This window comes from Ranitomeya variabilis, chromosome 2 (genome assembly GCF_051348905.1).
Source record: "Ranitomeya variabilis isolate aRanVar5 chromosome 2, aRanVar5.hap1, whole genome shotgun sequence".
Lineage (NCBI taxonomy): Eukaryota > Metazoa > Chordata > Amphibia > Anura > Dendrobatidae > Ranitomeya > Ranitomeya variabilis.
This window is the reverse complement of record NC_135233.1, coordinates 460,571,880-460,591,246: the sequence shown is the minus strand read 5'-3', so window position 1 is coordinate 460,591,246 and position 19,367 is coordinate 460,571,880. Positions and strand designations below refer to the sequence as shown.

The 19,367-nt window shown below is 43.3% G+C and overlaps 1 protein-coding gene across 2 annotated transcripts; it reads right to left on the bottom strand.

Annotated features, from left to right (window-relative positions):
- Positions 1-843: 843 nt before the first annotated feature.
- Positions 844-18,809, bottom strand: LOC143809592 (protein spinster homolog 1-like). Of its 2 annotated transcripts, XM_077292635.1 has the most exons (14): positions 18,699-18,809; positions 17,160-17,388; positions 16,920-16,985; positions 16,635-16,771; positions 13,494-13,645; positions 13,175-13,244; positions 10,271-10,413; positions 10,036-10,179; positions 9,674-9,863; positions 9,391-9,456; positions 8,925-9,023; positions 3,935-4,106; positions 1,799-1,876; positions 844-1,295 (listed from the first exon to the last, which is right to left on the bottom strand). In XM_077292635.1, exons 2-13 carry the CDS (start codon positions 17,365-17,367, stop codon positions 1,839-1,841), a joined length of 1,485 nt encoding a protein of 494 aa, XP_077148750.1. In that variant the 5' UTR covers positions 17,368-17,388; positions 18,699-18,809; the 3' UTR covers positions 844-1,295; positions 1,799-1,838. The 2 variants fall into 2 exon arrangements, with proteins under 2 accessions (XP_077148750.1, XP_077148751.1); XM_077292636.1 differs by lacking the exon at positions 18,699-18,809 and having other exon boundaries at positions 17,160-17,435.
- Positions 18,810-19,367: the final 558 nt, after the last annotated feature.

Below are 19,367 nucleotides of genomic sequence, written 5' to 3'. Positions count from 1 at the left end.
ATCTGCCTCTTTATGCATCAGGAAACTCACATTATTCCGTGAGTTTGTCTGACATGTCCATGAGTGAGAACAGAGACCGAGCCCGGAATCTGCCTCTTCATGCAGCAGGAAACTCACATTATTCCGTGAGTATGTCTGACATGTCCATTAGTGAGAACAGAGACCGAGCCCGGAATCTGCCTCTATGCAGCATGAAACTCACATTATTCCGTGAGTATGTCTGACATGTCCATTAGTGAGAACAGAGACCGAGCCCGGAATCTGCCTCTTCATGCAGCATGAAACTCACATTATTCCGTGAGTATGTCTGACATGTCCATTAGTGAGAACAGAGACCGAGCCCGGAATCTGCCTCTTCATGCAGCAGGAAACTCACATTATTCCGTGAGTATGTCTGACATGTCCATGAGTGAGAACAGAGACCGAGCCCGGAATCTGCCTCTATGCAGCATGAAACTCACATTATTCTGTGAGTATGTCTGACATGTCCATAAGTGAGAACAGAAACCGAGCCCGGAATCTGCCTCTTCATGCAGCAGGAAACTCACATTATTCCGTGAGTACGTCCTGACTGCGGAAAGTCCAGTAAGTGAAATGTCCATAAGTGAGAACAGAGACCGAGCCCGGAATCTGTCACTTTTTTTGCAGAAGGAAACTCACATTATTCCGTGAGTACATCTGACTGCGGAAAGTCCAGTAAGTGAAATGTCCATAAGTGAGAACAGAGACCGAGCCCGGAATCTGTCACTTTTTTTGCAGCAGGAAACTCACATTATTCCGTGAGTACGTCCTGACTGCGGAAAGTCCAGTAAGTGAAATGTCCATAAGTGAGAACAGAGACCGAGCCCGGAATCTGTCACTTTTTTTGCAGCAGGAAACTCACATTATTCCGTGAGTACGTCTGACTGCAGAAAGTCCAGTAAGTGAAATGTCCATAAGTGAGAACAGAGACCGAGCCCGGAATCTGTCACTTTTTTGCAGCAGGAAACTCACATTATTCCGTGAGTATGTCCTGACTGCGGAAAGTCCAGTAAGTGAAATGTCCATACATGAGAACAGAGACCGAGCCCGGAATCTGTCTCTTTTTTGCAGCAGGGAACTCACATTATTCCGTGAGTACGTCTGACTGCGGAAAGTCCAGTAAGTGAAATGTCCATATATGAGAACAGAGACCGAGCCCGGAATCTGTCTCTTTTTTTCTGACATGTTTTTGTCTTGTAGAAGAGTCATCACATCTGGCTGTATTCCATATTCATTGACGGATCAAACTAAGGCCTTTCTCTGGGAATAGTGATCTGCAGAAATAATAAATATGATTGATTATGACTGAAGATGGAACAACTGGATATCATATATAAGTGGCACGCAATGTGCTCCTGGTTACTGAATTATCGCCTTGTGAGAAAATATTTAAGATAATTGATATTTGCTTGTTCTTGGGTTTGGACTAAACCCCCCCCCCCCCCATCCCCCCCTTCATTCATATAGAGATGACTGTCAACAAACTCCAGAAGGGAGATTTGTTACTTTTTGGTGATTTTAACATTGATCCAAATGGTTACTTAGACTCGACTGCTCAGACAGGATAACTATCCCAAATATTAGACTATAGGCTAAATAAATAAGAACTATATGATGTATTTTGGTGTCTCTTCAAGGCAGGTCACACACTTCTCCGACAGACGTAAAACTCTGTCTAGAATCGATTTGGTTCACACAAATATAATTTCCTTATCAAAAATGTAAAAAGTGACTATTGGTCAAAAGACATAGTCTGACCATTCCTATCTTATCTTACCTTTAAGTTTTCCTCAGGTCCAGCCTTAAAACATTCTAATTTATGGAGGTGCAACTATTACCTCCTGCAGGACACAATCTATAAAGAAGAAATAGAAACAGGATTAAAAAATGATTTTATACAAAATAATACAGAAGGATTATCTCTATATACAGTAAAGCATTAAACCTAACATTAGCATTAAACTTTGAACTTACTCCTATGAATTTCTAAACCCAATATTACTCCATAATTAGCAGTATTATGACAAGATGTAGAAGAAATCCCACCCAAATTTCAATATATCTATTGTTACATTTTTTGGGTGATTAAACTTTTAATTGCAACAAAATGGAAGCAAATAATTCCTCCATCAATATCAGAAGTAATGGAAGGGGCATCAACGCACAATATACACTCACCGGCCACTTTATTAGGTACACCTGTCCAACTTCTTGTTAACACTTAATTTCTAATCAGCCAATCACATGGCGGCAACTCAGTGCATTTAGGCATGTAGACATGGTCAAGACAATCTCCTGCAGTTCAAACCGAGCATCAGTATGGGGAAGAAAGGTGATTTGAGTGCCTTTGAACGTGGCATGGTTGTTGGTGCCAGAAGGGCTGGTCTGAGTATTTCAGAAACTGCTGATCTACTGGGATTTTCACGCACAACCATCTCTAGGGTTTACAGAGAATGGTCCGAAAAAGAAAAAAAATCCAGTGAGCGGCAGTTCTGTGGGCGGAAATGCCTTGTTGATGCCAGAGGTCAGAGGAGAATGGGCAGACTGGTTCGAGCTGATAGAAAGGCAACAGTGACTCAAATTGCCACCCGTTACAACCAAGGTAGGCCTAAGAGCATCTCTGAACGCACAGAGCGTCGAACTTTGAGGCAAATGGGCTACAGCAGCAGAAGACCACACCGGGTACCACTCCTTTCAGCTAAGAACAGGAAACTGAGGCTACAATTTGTACAAGCTCATCGAAATTGGACAGTAGAAGATTGGAAAAACGTTGCTTGGTCTGATGAGTCTCGATTTCTGCTGCGACATTCGGATGGTAGGGTCAGAATTTGGCGTAAACAACATGAAAGCATGGATCCATCCTGCCTTGTATGGAGCATCTTTGGGATGTGCAGCCGACAAATCTGCGGCAACTGTGTGATGCCATCATGTCAATATGGACCAAAATCTCTGAGGAATGCTTCCAGCACCTTGTTGAATCTATGCCACGAAGAATTGAGGCAGTTCTGAAGGCAAAAGGGGGTCCAACCCGTTACTAGCATGGTGTACCTAATAAAGTGGCCGGTGAGTGTATAAGTTCAACTTTGTGCTTAGGTAAAAATGTTTTTTTTTTAAACAAAAGTAGTTGGATGAGTGTCATGATGTAAGTGTTTTTGTTTTAACACAGGCTAAACCCACAACTTAAAAACTAAAGGAGGTGTATTACCAAAATGTACCAGATATGTACCAAATAAATGTTTATAAATATTATGTACAAATTGCAATATTATAATAGTCTGTTTACTCCTAATAATAATAATGAGCAGCCTTGACTTTACTTTTTTCCTGTAACTTCCCACTGTTACCCCATTCTTCCTTTTTTCTCCCTCCCCAATTTATACTCCTTGCTAACATTATTATTGGTGTAAAATTTGGAAATGGTAAATAAAACCATTGAACAAGATGACCGGACATTTCACTATTTTTTTCACCTGTTCTAAATGCTGTCATTCTTCTGAAACTATCGTTGCTCGTCCTTTATTCCTGGGGTTCTCAATTCTCCCTTTATATAAATCTAGTATTTTTTTTCAAGTGGCGTGACCCTCTAAATTTTTTTTCTTTTTCAGAAATATTTTGATGATCATGCCTAGTTGGCTAAATTGCTTGATAAATATACAGGGAGATATATATCAGGAATGGGGAGATACGAGAACAAAAGACAACGCCAGATTCAGAAGAAGAGCAGAATTTATATCAGGTTAACACATATGCATGTTTAGTTATGGAGCTTTGTTAATCTTATGTTATGGCGCTTTGTTATGGAGATAGATGTATTATACAGATGCTGGGTATTACAGTTACTGATTATGGAGCTAATGCTAATCCAAATTCTGCAGGAGATATGAGTGGATAATGAACATATTTGTGCACGAACCTTCAGACTCTGTCTGTGCCTTCTTACGATCTTCTTCAATAAAGCAGGCACATGCAAAAAAGAATCCTCCTCCGATAGCCACGATAAAGGGACAAACCATGAGGGCGTACTGCAAACTGCGGAACTTCCATAGATCCGAGTCTGGATTTTGAAGGTTGATGCGGTCGGATATCTGAAGATATGATGAAATAAATAGTTGTGTGGTGAATGAAAGTAGAAAAAAACATAATTGTCTGGACACATAAACACTGACAGCAGTCAATGGATAACAATGGTGCTCATAGAATGAGAAGGTGCCTCACTGCAGATAGTGGAGGAGCTCCATCCTCCAAACCATGAACAGCACTGGTTCCAGTTTCCGCAGCCCCAGCACTGCACACTGTCTAGAGACAGGACTGATGTGACATCCTCCCTCAGCAGATGATCTATGACATCACTCCAGGCCATCTTGTCTTTGGAGGTCTCCTGCTGTGCACACAAGATAAGAATAGTTTGCTGGTGCATAGCTTCCATGTATAGTCCTGCTGGGTAATGTATGTGTATGGATACTGCTTGTATGTCCTGAATGTCTGCAGAGTAAAGGTACCGTCACATTAAGCGACGCTGCAGCGATATAGACAACGATGCCGATCGCTGCAGCGTTGCTGTTTCGTCGTTGTGTGGTCGCTGGAGAGCGACCAACGATGCCGAAGTCCCCGGGTAACCAGGGTACACATCGGGTTACTAAGCGCAGGGCCGCCCTTAGTAACCCGATGTTTACCCTGGTTACCAGTGTAAATGTAAAAAAAACAACACTACATACTTACATTCCGGTGTCTGTTGCGTTCCCCGGCTTTGCTTTACGGCCGGCACTGGCACATTCAGTGCAGGAAGCTCTGAGCAGCAGCGCGGACGCCGGGGGACGTGACAGACATCAGAGGGTGAGTATGTAGTGTTTTTTTTTTTTACTTTTACAGTGGTAACCAGGGTAAATATCGGGTTACTAAGCGCGGCCCTGCACTTAGTAACCCGATATTTACCCTGGTTACCATTGTAAAACATTGCTGGCATCGTTGCTTTTGCTGTCAAACACGCCGATACACGCCGATCTGACGACCAAATAAAGTTCTGGACTTCTAGCTTCGACCAACGATATCACAGCAGGATCCTGATCGCTGCTGCGTGTCAAACACAACAATATCGCTATCCAGGACGCTGCAACGTCACGGATCGCTATCGTTATCGTTGTTAAGTTGTTCAGTGTGAAGGTACCTGTAGACACAACATTCCTAAGCGCAATTGTTCATTTTGCTAAATATGACCACCTAATAAATTATCTAATTGCTTAAAGTGGTTATTCAGGACTATTTTTTTTTACTATTAGCCTAAAAACTAATGGGCACCTGAGGTAGTTGCTATGACAGGCAGTTACCTGCTTGTTCTACCTGGCGCAGGCTCAGAGCCATCACAGACCCCTCCTGCCACTGATTCAGCTGCTCTACATCAACAGAGCAGCTCTTCTTCTTCCGGATTGCTCTGTTAACAGGGCGTGAGTGCTGAGGCCATGGTGATGGACAGCCAGCTCCCCGTAGTTAGGTAGCGTGGAGCCAGCTGACAATCACCATGACATCAGCAACCACTCTGCATCAACAGATCAGAGTGGAAGAGAAGATGCTGCTATGTCGATGTGACATCAGCGGAAGCCGCTGAATCGGAGGTAAGAGCACTCTGCGTCGGCAGAGATCAGTGTGTGCCGGGCACTACAGGCAGTTATTTAGCAACTACATGCCTGCTAGTTCTTAGGCCCATAGTAAAAAAAAATAATCCTGGTGAACCCTTTTAAGTATGCTATGATTAGGCCACAGCGAGACTCGCTAGTTCATTTAACGCAGCTACATCTGTATATATCTGTTAGGATACTTTATGTAGACATGGAGACCACCATAAAAATACAGCGTTACATAAGGTACTGTACCAATCAGACCTCATGATGCGGCTACAGTCACATCCCCTGTACATGTCTGTGTGTTGTCCGTCTTTTTCTTGATCCATACAAACAAGTGTTTTAAAAACTCCTTGTGTCTTTGATCTCAGAGACTGAGAGCATGTCCTATTCTCATCTGTTCTGTGGATCAGATTTGGCCATTAAAGAGTAACTGTCATTTTAATTTTTACATAAAAATAATCAAATAGTACAAGTGAAAATAAGCAACTTTGCGACAGATCTTATCTTGGACTTCAGAAAGGCAGATCTTAAAAGACTCAGAAATAGGGTTAGGAAAGGTCCAATGACTGGATGCTCTAAAGGACACAAATGTCCAAGAAGGATGGGAGATTTTTCTAAATGAAATTCTCACTGCACAATCAGTATCAATTCCGAAAAGAAGGAAGAATTGGAAGTTTTTAAAGAGACCAAGATGGATGAACACAGAACTTAAACACTTGCTAAAAGGGAAAAAATAAATATATATCAAATGGAAAGAGGGGCATATCTAAAGAATAGTATAATGCTGTTTGCAGGGAATGCAGGGCAAGGGTTAGAACAGCTAAAGCCAGTAATGAAATGAAGCTTGAATTGGAGAGCAAAAGCAGTAAAAAAGGATTTTGGGGGTATGTCAAAAGCAAAAGAAAAGTCAAAGATGCTATAGCATTTTTACAGGTTGAAAAGAGTCAAGTGTCAAAATTGATGTTGAGAAGGCCAAACTTTTAAATTCATATTTTGCATCTGTGTTCTCTAAGAGAGCAAATGTAACTTCAAATGATCATTGGTGTACTATCGAAGGAATAAATGTATTCACACTATCCATAAACAGAGATATAGTGAGGGAACACTTAGCCAATTTACATGAATTTAAATTTCCTGGTCCAGATGAATTACATCCTGAAAATTATACCAGAAGAAATGGCAGAGCCACTAGCCGAAATCCTGAAAGAACAGGAGACGTCCCATAAGATTAGAGAAGGGCAAATGTCCCTATCTTCAAAAAAGGAAAGATGATGGAACCGGGAAATTACAGGCCAGTGAGCTTTACTTCTATACCAGGAAAGATCTTTGAACAAATTATTAAGCAGCATGTATGTACTTGGATAACAATACAGTAATTAACAAGAGCCAGCATGGATTTGTAGCAAACAAGTCATGACAGACTAATCTAATTTCCTTCTATGATGGAATCACTGGGTGGATCAGGGAAATGCTGTAGATATAGTATATCTTGACTTCAACAAAGCATTTGATAAAGTATCTCATACAATCCTTATTGAAAAAATTACCAAGTATGAGATTGACAAGGCTACGGTTAGGTGGATTCATAACTGGCTCAGTGATCATACTCAAAGAGTGGCAATAAATGGTAGCACATCCAATTGGAAGAGTGATTCAAGTGGGGTACCACAAGGCTCTTTCCTGGCTTCAGTGCTGTGCAACATTTTTAAAAAGGATCTAGATAAGGGAACTGAAGGTAAACTGATCAAATTTGCAGACAATTAAAAGCTAGGAGGAATAGCTAAAGGTACCGTCACACTAAACGATATCGCTAGCGATCCGTGACGTTGCAGCGTCCTGGCTGGCGATATCGTTTAGTTTGACACGCAGCAGCGATCAGGATCCTGCTGTGATGTCGCTGGTCGCTGAATAAAGTCCAGAACTTTATTTGGTCGTCCGATCGCCGTGTATCGTTGTGTTTGACACCAAAAGCAACGATACCAGCGATGTTTTACACTGGTAACCAGGGTAAACATCGGGTTACCAAGCGCAGGGCCGCGCTTAGTAACCCGATGTTTACCCTGGTTACCAGCGTAAAAGTTAAAAAAACAAACAGTACATACTCACCCAGCGTCATACCTCCCCCAGCATCTGCTTCCTGACACTGACTGAGCGCCGGCCCTAAAGTGAAAGTGAAAGCCGCTGTGCTGTTAGGGCCGGAGCTCAGTCAGTGTCAGGAAGCAGAAGCTGGGGGACGCTGGGTGAGTATGTACTGTTTGTTTTTTTTACTTTTACGCTGGTAACCAGGGTAAACATCGGGTTACTAAGCGCGGCCCTGCGCTTAGCAACCCGATGTTTACCCTGGTTACCCGGGGACCTCGGCATCGTTGGTCGCTGGAGAGCGGTCTGTATGACAGCTCTCCAGCGATCAAACAGCGACGCTGCAGCGATCGGCATCGTTGTCGCTATCGCTGCAGCGTCGCTTAATGTGACGGTACCTTTACACTAGAGAAAACAGATAATGGATTCAGAAGGACTAGATAAACTTGAATAATGGGCAGGGGCTAATAGAATTATATTTAACATGGAGAAATGCAAGATTCTACATGTTAACAGTGTGATACAGTAGCAAAAAAAGGCAAACGCAGTTCTAGGATGCATTAAGAGAAGCATAGAGTCTAGATCACGTGAAGTAATTATCCCCCTCTACTCCTCTTAGGTAAGACCTCATATAGAATAATGTGTCCAGTTCTAGGCAACACATTTTACAAGAAACATTAAAAACTGGAGCAAGTTCAGAGAAGAGCTACCAGGATGGTGAGCAGACTGCAAAGTATGTCCTACGAGGAACGGTTAAAGGATCTTAGAATGTTTATCGTGCAAAAAAAAAAGGCTAAGAGAAGACTTAATAGATGTCTACAAATATCTGAAGGGATGTCACAGTGTAGAGGGATCATCCTTATTCTCATTTGCACATGGAAACACTGGACAATGGAGTGAAACTGAAAGGGAGAAGATACAGATTAGATATTAGAAAAAAGTTTTTGACAATGAGGGTAATCAATGAGTGGAACAGGCAGCCACGAGAGGTGGTGAGTTCTCCTTCAATGGAAGTCTTCAAACAGAGACTTGACAGACATCTTGTCTGAGATGGTTTAGTGAATCCTGCATTGAGCAGGGGGTTGAACATGATGACCCTGGAGGTCACTTCCAACTTTAACACTCTATGTTTCTAGGATGTACAAATGGAAAAAGATGTGTGAATGTAGCCTTAAAGCGATGTGAAAATATGTAACAGTTACTTACCAGCCCGATGAAATAGGCGCTTCCGGCTTCCCCAAGCAGGTCGGACCCTATCATAAATATGGCCTCTGCTGTTGATCGGCTTGCAGCAGGTACCACATACTGAAACAAGAGAATATTCTGAGTGAGCAGAAGGAAGTCACGAGACGCAGCAAGTTAAGAGAACATTGGCAAAGTGAACATACATGAAACAGAAGGAAAGAGCACAGTCAGCCAGGATTGGAAAAGAAGCCCAGAAACGCGTTGCGGACTGAGATTTCATTAGAGAAGATTTTAATCTTCTTGTGCTAAGTCTATTTTGGAGTTTAGTTGGGAATTATCCAACAAACGCTTGGATAGAGCCAGGATTAAGGGGCATTTGGCCCTGTCACTAAGGGGTTAAGGGGCATTGATGGGTGAAACAGAACATACGGGATGAATACATAATATAATTTTAGCTGTGCTAAGTTTGGCGCTTTTCTCCACTCACCAGGCGAATATCAGCCTCAACGGCGCAGTTCAGTGTCAGACATAAGATTCCGAAGAATAAACACACCTGCAGAGATAAAGAACAATACATATATAGACGTTTGTTTCTTGCACACTTTCCTATCCTCTATAGGTTTTGTCTTTTTAATCCATTCATCCACCCCAGCTTCCATACAGTCATACAGTGCACCCGCCACAGTCTATGATTTCTACTGCTCATTACATCCGTCCTATTTCCGAGACCCAGTAAGGGAATGAAAGCAATCTACACATCAGGTACTTACATAAGTGGCCACCAGACTGATGTTTCCCATAAATATAGCCAAGAACAGGAAAATGGCGGAGATGAACAGGCCAGACGCACACACTATCGGGTCGGCACGAGGGTTGGTCTTCCTGTATATTTTGGCTATCTCCGCTCCTGAAACAACTCCACAGATGCCAGCGGTGACCATAACTCCACCAAAAATCAGACTGCAAAGAAAAGTAGTAACAAGATTAGTTAAGGAGCTTGAATTAATGATATGTAAATAATTTGATATAATAATCATTTGAAATATAAATATTTTTTTAAATATTAAACTGGGGTAGGGGGAATATTAAATTCCCACCAGTGATTGTCAAATCAAAGTTTGTAAACTTGTACCTGTCGTTATAGTCGCAGACTTCAGTCTGACATGGCTGAATGGCGTCCCGGGCACGCTTCAGGAAAGAGAGAGCGTGGAAGTCGATGGCTCCAGCCACAAACTTTACACTCATCATCCCAAGTGTGCAAAACAGAAAACTTCGGCTGCAGAAAGTGAAAAGGGAAAAAACATGTAAATAACGCAGAAGTCACGGGGTGGATCAGTGACATCAATCAGTGCACAGAAAACACCTACTTTTTACGGAGTTGCTTTAGATCTGAAGTCCATGTTTTGGAGCTCGGCGGTTTGCTGTTATTTTCTTCTGTTGCTCCTCTGGTCGGTTCTTTTACAAACACAAGTATGAGCAGGACTCCTATCATGCCCAGAGCAGGGGAGATCTGTGGAGATGAAGAAGGAGACATCACATGTTACATATACAAAGGTGTCATCAGTAGTTATGAGCGAACATGCTCGCCACTACTCGGTACTCGCCCGAGTATCACTATGCTCGGTGTACTCGGCTGCTGCTTATTTAATATACTCCTATACTGTCTTCTGCTGCTGCTTATTTAATATATACCTAGCTGCAATTATCTGTGGCAATTTTTTTTTTGCATCTTACACCTGCTCCTTTTATTCTAAAGCAATCCATAGCCCCCTTTCTTGTACATTTATTTGCTTGGTCACGCTGCAGACTACAGCCAGACCATTGCAATAGAAGAGCGTGAAAATCTAATTTTTTTACTATTCCTTTTTGGTCCCAGGCATCAGGTGTGAGTGCGCCAAAAAATCTGTACTTTTTGGTTGTGGTACTATGTAATCTTTGGTAGTCTCTTACAACATTTTTGACACCATTTTGCTGCCCTAAAATCTGTAGCTGGCACAAAAATATTTAGCTAAAGTTCACTGTGAGTTGTACGCCACACGCATCGCATATCATTGTGCTAAATATCTTACAATTTTAGTACTCCATTTTTTTTTGTGTCATAGCCAACTTGTTGACATAATTTTGGTGTGCCCCAAAAATTCTGATCATTTTGATCAGTCTGTTATCTCTGGCTGACGCCTGCTCTATCAGTGGTGTCAAAATCCGTGCTTTGCAGGCATACCTTGTATTTTTTGGTCTGCTAGCCTTGGTCTACTCGTTATTTTTGGTTTAAAAAATATGATAAATAAATTAAATGTACTGTATGTTATCATCGTCAGACGTTCGGTGTATCTGTGGTCTCCAAATACTTGCTTTTCAGGCATACTGATCCCATATAATTTTTCTCCCAATAAATCCATTTGTATTGAGCTTTACAAATATTTCAGTAGTCCATTTAAAATAGGCAAGGCAAGGGACAGGGAAGTGGATATGTGATGCTGATGGTGAATGCAGAGGACGAGGCTGTGGCCAAGCTAAAAGTGGGCCACAACAAATACCCACATCTTCTGGCTCGACCTTCCTGTCCCAATTTCTACGGGACCGCAGCACACCACTATGGAAGCCAGAGCAGTGTGAAGCGGTTAGTGGTTGGATAACAGATAATGCTTCCAGTCACTTAGCCACCATGTATTCCACATGATCTTTCCATTTTTCCTATCTCTGGACCATCCTCTTATGACCTAGTGTATACCTCTCCAATCTAAACATTTTTGAAATACTATTATATTTTTATTTTTATCCCTGTCTCTGAGCTGTTGCTAGGGACCAACATATCTCGTTGGACACATTCTGGCTTCATATCTATGAACCTGTGTTCACCCCTCCCTTTTGTTATTTTCTTTCATAGGTGGATTCACATCCTTTATTCATTTTTATTTCAGTATGATTGCTCATTATGTCTCCTCACTAGGTCACCAGGGTTAACGGGTTTGGTGCTGCTATAGCCAGTCCAATTTTTGGAAAGGGTGTCTGTGATGCCCATAAAATATTTTGTTAAAATGTACCCCCCATGGGGAAATGTTTGTACAATTTTAGTACACCAAATGTTTTATTTTTGTGTCATAGCCTACTTATGGACACATATTGAAACAGTCTGTTATCTCAGTCACAAGACTGAAGACCACAAGAGTGGTCTTCAAATCTTGGCTTTTCAGCCATACATTCCAGTATTTGGTCTGATACCCTTAGTGTTTACAGTATTTTGTGGTTTTTTAAATTTTTAAAAATACATCCCACATATTGAAACAGTCTGTTATCTCAGTCACACATCTGGTCTATCTGTGGTCTTCAAATCTTGTCTTTTCAGCCATACATTCCAGTTTTTGGTCTGATACCCTTGGTTTATACAGTATTTTGTGGTTTGAAAATTTTGAAAAATACAGGCCACATATTGAAGCAGTCTGTTATCTCCGTCCGACAGACGTTTTATGTATGGTGTAAAAATAGTTTTTTTACATGCATACATTCCAATTTTTGGTCTGTCTAATACTCTAGGTCTATACACTATTTTGGTTAAAACAAAAAAAATTTTACAGTGTGATAGTTCCGTGACCCGCCTCATCTATCTGTGTGCTACTACAAAGTGTGCTTTTGAGGCTTCCATTCTCCTTTTTTTTCCTGTGTGTTACCCTAGCTCAAAACAGTAAACACTATTTTTTGATTCATTTTTTTTTTAATTTACCCCCATGGGGAAATGTTGGTCAGGCAGCCCATACACTTTGTGTATGGGCATTTCAGGTCTAGGAGACCCGCTCCTTTAAATTGGGCATACTTTTTAATGAGGCCTTCCTCCACAGCTCATCATCCACTGACACTAGATCACCAGGGTTAACGTATTCCGTGCTGCTACAGCCAATCAATTTTTTGGCAAGGGTGTCTATCATCCCCATAAAAAAATTGTTAAAAAATGTACCCCCCTATGTACACTGTACATAGGCAGAAAGCTACCAATCAGTGGTGGGGAGGGGTTACACAGAGGAGGAGGACTACGTGGCATGAGACAACTAGTCCCCTCGTCATAATTTCCTGCTGATAAAACAGTATTTTTTTTTCTAAACAACTAGAAGGAGCAATATGTGACACATCGCAGGAATCAGGTTCTCTGTCCCTACAGAATCCCTGCTCTCAGATTAAATGATGAAAACCTAGTGGCAGAATCCCTTTAAAACCATATAGGAGTTATAGTTCAGATTCACAGTTTGTGCACAAGATCCCTCAGACCTATTACTTACCCGAAAGGCCCAACGCCAGTCTCCAGAGGCCGCACTTGTCACTTTAGAGCCAACGATGTAACCAAGGCCACTGTAACAAACAAAAACAAAGTTGTCATCATTTCTGCACACATATACACATATAAATGTGTGAGTGTCTTTCTCTGGCTCCTCCTTCCTGATTAATGATTCCTCATTACTTGCGGAGGGTTTTGTAAGATGCCATCCATATGTTTTGAACATGGATGCATCTGCGGAGCGCAAACTGGGCAGAAAAAAGTCCACAACAAATCGGTAAATTGTCGGAATGACTCTAACCAATAAATAGGTCCACACTCACCTGCCAATAAATGCTATTACGCAATAACAGGAGAGCGCGCGGCTGCGCCGGTCTCCCACATACAGGTCAGCAATGATTGAGGGGGCAGTTATTCTAAAGCTCGACTCTACTGCTCCCACCAGTCCATTAACCAACAGAAAAGCTGTAAAATTCTGTGAAAACACAAAAAAAATTCAGTGATTATTTCAGAAAGTTTTCTTAGACACCTAAAGAAATACCATAATAGAAAGATTTGTAACTTTCCCTAACTTTGGAGCCGCTCCTGCTTGTGTCTCGCAAATACTAATGCAAAATACTGATCTAGATACAGACAAGTGAGAGGCTTTACGGCTCCTGCAGACGTCTGTGGATCATGGTCCGATCACAGACTACAATGCACAGACAGTGTGATAGACCTGCGGCCTGTCCGTGCATTGCGCTCCATGATGGCATCGAGATCCACAGATGCTTCCTGGCATCAGAGGCGCAGGACCGGGAGCCGTCCTCTGAGCTTCCGGCCATGACCTGGGTGTACAGTTCTCCAGCTTCAAAGGCGCTGTGCACATGACCGTCACTTCAGAAGGCGTGCGTCTGAGGCCAGGAAGCGTACACCCAGCTGCTGAGGGGCAGTGACGCTGCCGAAATGTATGGAGCGCGTGCGCGGGATGTGCAGGAGCTGGCGATGATGACGAAAGCCCCTGCAAATTATGTTATCACTCCCACAGGGCCGTGACAGCATGGAAGGACGGCTGACTAGTCTGGGCAACTAACGACCATCAGCTAGTGAGAGCCCCCATTAGCATAGGAAATGGGGACAGTATGAAGGGGTTTTAACCTAATTTTTATAGAAGAATGTTCTACAGGGCTGGTAGGCAGGGGATTTACTCCTAGATAAGTGAGTGCTGCTGGGTGGAGGCCATGGAGGGCTGACAGGATCTCTTTATGTTTCCGTTCTACAGGGCTGGTAGGCAGGGGATTTACTCCTAGATAAGTGACTGCTGCTGGGTGGAGGCCATGGAGGGCTGACAGGATCTCTTTATGTTTCCGTTCTACAGGGCTGGTAGTCAGGGGATTTACTACTAGATAAGTGACTGCTGCTGGGTGGAGGGCATGGGGCCTGACAGGTTCTCTTTATGTTCACGTTCTACAGGGCTGGTAGGCAGGGGATTTACTCCTAGATAAGTGAGTGCTGCTGGGTGGAGGGCATGGGGGGCTGACAGGATCTCTTATGTTCACGTTCTACAGGGCTGGTAGGCAGGGGATTTACTCCTAGATAAGTGAGTGCTGCTGGGTGGAGGGCATGGGGCCTGACAGGTTCTCTTTATGTTCACGTTCTACAGGGCTGGTAGGCAGGGGATTTACTCCTAGATAAGTGAGTACTGCTGGGTGGAGGGCATGGGGGGCTGACAGGATCTCTTATGTTCACGTTCTACAGGGCTGGTAGGCAGGGGATTTACTCCTAGATAAGTGAGTGCTGCTGGGTGGAGGGCATGGTAGCCTGACAGGTTCTCTTTATGTTCACGTTCTACAGGGCTGGTAGGCAGGGGATTTACTCCTAGATAAGTGAGTGCTGCTGGGTGGAGGCTATGGGGGCCTGACAGGATCTCTTTATGTTCACGTTCTACAGGGCTGGTAGACAGGGGATTTACTCCTAGATAAGTGAGTGCTGCTGGGTGGAGGCCATGGGGAGCTGACAGGATCTCTTTATGTTCACGTTCTACAGGGCTGGTAGGCAGGGGATTTACTCCTAGATAAGTGAGTGCTGCTGGGTGGAGGGCATGGGGAGCTGACAGGATCTCTTTATGTTCACGTTCTACAGGGCTGGTAGGCAGGGGATTTACTCCTAGATAAGTGAGTGCTGCTGGGTGGAGGGCATGGGGCCTGACAGGATCTCTTATGTTCACGTTCTACAGGGCTGGTAGGCAGGGGATTTACTCCTAGATAAGTGAGTGCTGCTGGGTGGAGGGCATGGGGAGCTGACAGGATCTCTTTATGTTCACGTTCTACAGGGCTGGTAGGCAGGGGATTTACTCCTAGATAGATAAGTGAGTGCTGCTGGGTGGAGGGCATGGGGAGCTGACAGGATCTCTTTATGTTCACGTTCTACAGGGCTGGTAGTCAGGGGATTTACTCCTAGATAAGTGAGTGCTGCTGGGTGGAGGGCATGGGGGGCTGACAGGATCTCTTTATGTTCACGTTCTACAGGGCTGGTAGGCAGGGGATTTACTCCTAGATAAGTGAGTGCTGCTGGGTGGAGGGCATGGAAGGCTGACAGGATCTCTTTATGTTCACATTCTACAGGGCTGGTAGGCCGGGGATTTACTCCAAGATAAGTGAATGCTGCTGGGTGGAGGGCATGGCGGCCTGACAGGATCTCTTTTTGTTCACATTCTACAGGGCTGGATAGGCAGGGGATTTACTCCTAGATAAGTGAGTGCTGCTGGGTGGAGGGCATGGCGGCCTGACAGGATCTCTTTTTGTTCACGTTCTACAGGGCTGGTAGGCCGGGGATTTACTCCTAGATAAGTGAGTGCTGCTGGGTGGAGGCCATGGAGGGCTGACAGGATCTCTTTATGTTTCCGTTCTACAGGGCTGATAGGCAGGGGATTTACTCCTAGATAAGTGAGTGCTGCTGGGTGGAGGGCATGGGGGGCTGACAGGATCTCTTTATGTTCACGTTCTACAGGGCTGGTAGGCAGGGGATTTACTCCTAGATAAGTGAGTGCTGCTGGGTGGAGGGCATGGGGGGCTGACAGGATCTCTTTATGTTCACATTCTACAGGGCTGGTAGGCAGGGGATTTACTCCTAGATAAGTGAGCGCTGCTGGGTGGAGGGCATGGGGGGCTGACAGGATCTCTTTATGTTCACATTCTACAGGGCTGGTAGGCAGGGGATTTACTCCTAGATAAGTGAGTGCTGCTGGGTGGAGGGCATGGGGAGCTGACAGGATCTCCTTATGTTCACGTTCTACAGGGCAGGTAGGCAGGGGATTTACTCCTAGATAAGTGAGTGCTGCTGGGTGGAGGGCATGGGGGGCTGACAGGTTCTCCTTATGTTCACGTTCTACAGGGCTGGTAGGCAGGGGATTTACTCCTAGATAAGTGAGTGCTGCTGGGTGGAGGGCATGGGGGGCTGACAGGTTCTCCTTATGTTCACTTTACCTCATTGGGAACGAAGGACAGGCCGATATTTATGGCTGACCAGAGAGCCATTCCTATACACACAATGTGTTTCCTGCTCCAGCGGTCTCCCAGGTATCCATAGATTAGTCCAAACAAAGCATTGCTGGCTGTGAATACTAAAATGGGAAGGAAAAAACAAGAGGTCAATAAAAATATTTCTATATTATTGCATTTTGTTATATTTGAGGATTATTTAGACGGTTTCACTTAAATACTTCTCCCGTCCTCCTCACTTTAGAATAAGATTTTATGTTGAAATTTTACCTAGGTTTATAAGGCCGGATTTACTGTCATCTATTTTAAAGGCGGCTTGCAGGTAAGGCATCGCTCCTGTCAGAACAAAAAGAGGAACACAAGTGATTACTGTAATGAGAGAAGTGTAGGAACAGACGTCACAGCAAGTAACGAGCCGTCTCGTTGGCCATGAAGGTTTGTTCCCTTTTACGTTGCGGTTAGGGGCCTTATACACCTTGCCCCCCGAAATACCCATGTACCCCTACCTACCTGCGACTGTGAAGAAAGCCATGGTGATGACTAAATACATGAAGGTTAGAATGCCTACGGTGATGAAGGATCGGGTGACGGAAACTCCAGTCCGCTGGTGCAGGTCCTGCGTTTCGCCGTTCTCATCCTTTTCTTCAATGTCAATGCCTTTTTCCACATCATCAGATGGAATTGGCATTTTTTGGGTGGAATTGCAGAGAGATGCCATGTTCACAGAGCCCTGCAAACACTGGAGAAAAACACAAGAAATAAAAATATTACATTAATCTCAGTCTGTGGTGCGGAAATTCAGTGTAATGCAGTATATAGTATAAGAAGCAAAGAATAATAAGTTAAAGTTCCCTAAGGGGAATAAAAAATAATGTAAAAATCAATAATTCTATAGGGAAATCTATATCTGTCCCTCTATCATCATCTGCAGGTTGTGTCTCCCCAGGAAAGACCCCCATAACTCATTAGACTAAGTTCAGAAGTACCTTTCTCTCTCTCCACCGGAGGGCACTGATAATAAGAAATAATTATCACTTTCTATAACAGATTGTGCAACACACACTAGAAAGTGGCTCAGGCCGTCGCCCATAGGTAGACGCAGGGACCGCCAATTGTGACATCATCAGTGCGTCACCGGGGGTTCTAAGCCACTGTGATGTCATCGTATTCTACATTCCTAATTGGAGGTGTTTGCTAATATTACTACACCTGCCGCATATTGGGATTTAATTACATAGTCTCCTCCTTTATTATGATTATTATTATTATTATTATTCACAGCTCCTTCTCTCTATCACATAGTCCTCCCTTATTAGATATAAAATGACTGCTGATGGGGCGGCATCTGAGCAGAAGACCAATCCATCAGCTCCTCCATCAGGACAGAAGCTTTCCCATGCTCCATCACCCGTCATTCCATTACATTATCTAACAAGAGAGGGCGGAATGTAATAAAACACAAAGATTCCAAGAGAATCCAACATGTAAAGTACAGGGGAGGGCGCCATGTAACACTATTCATCAGAAAAGGAAGGGAGCCCAGACATTCTAGAATAGGGGCCCCGAGCTGTCAGTGTTCACCCCTGGACACAATCATGTATATTTATATATGTATATGCACATATACTCTCATGCTGACCTATATGTATACAAACATGCACTTTCACAAGTATAGCGACAGAAACATACTAACATAAGATAATAGCTGTGTATCAGTGGTGAAGCACTACAAATCCCATATCTACCTATCTATCTAATTTTTTTCCATTTTCAGCATAATATAATGTAAAATGAAGTTGTTCTTCAAAACAACAACTCATCTCACAAAAAAACAAGCTTTCACCTGACTGTGGGATAGGAGAAATGAAGAAGAGGAGGAAATATTGACCTTGCTCTAAAAAGGGTTAATGGTGATTTATAAGAAAGTGTCTGTACTGTTATTGGGGATAATTCTATAGGGAAATCTATATCTGTCCCTCTATCACCATCTGCAGGTCGTGTCCCCCCGGGAAAGACCCCCATAACTCATTAGACTAAGTTCAGACGTACCTTTCTCTCTCTGTCCACCGGAGGGCGCTGATAATAATAAATAATTATCGCTTTCAGAATAATAATCGCTTTCTATAACAGATTTTGCAACACACAACTCGTGACTGCAACACACACTAGAAAGTGACTGGGCTCAGGCCGTCGCTCGTAGTTTTATACCTGGGCCGATTGTGACATCATCAGCGTGTCACCGAGGGTTCTACGCCATTGTGATGTCATCATGCAGTGCATGTACAGTACATACAGTCAAAACTGGACATTTCTGCAAGAAATCCGCATGCGGTTTTTCATGTTTTTTTGCGTGTTTTTGACGCGTTTTTTTCCGGAGCTTACCAATGCATTAAATAGCGGGGAAAATGCGAAAAATGATCAAAATTAATGAACATGCTGCCTTTTTACCGCGATGCGTTTTTTTTCGCAGGAAAAAAATGCATTATGTGCACAAAAATTGCGGAATGCATTCTAAATGATGGGATGCATAATGTATGCGTTTTTATAGCGAAAAAACGCAAAAAAAAACGCAACGTGTGCACACAGCCTTAGCATCCTTGAAATTGTTCCAGAAAATGAAGTATTTCTCCCAGAATATTATTGCCATTACACATGTTTCGTTATACACACGTTTATTTCCTTTGTGTGTATTGGAACAGCATAAAATCAGAGAAAAAA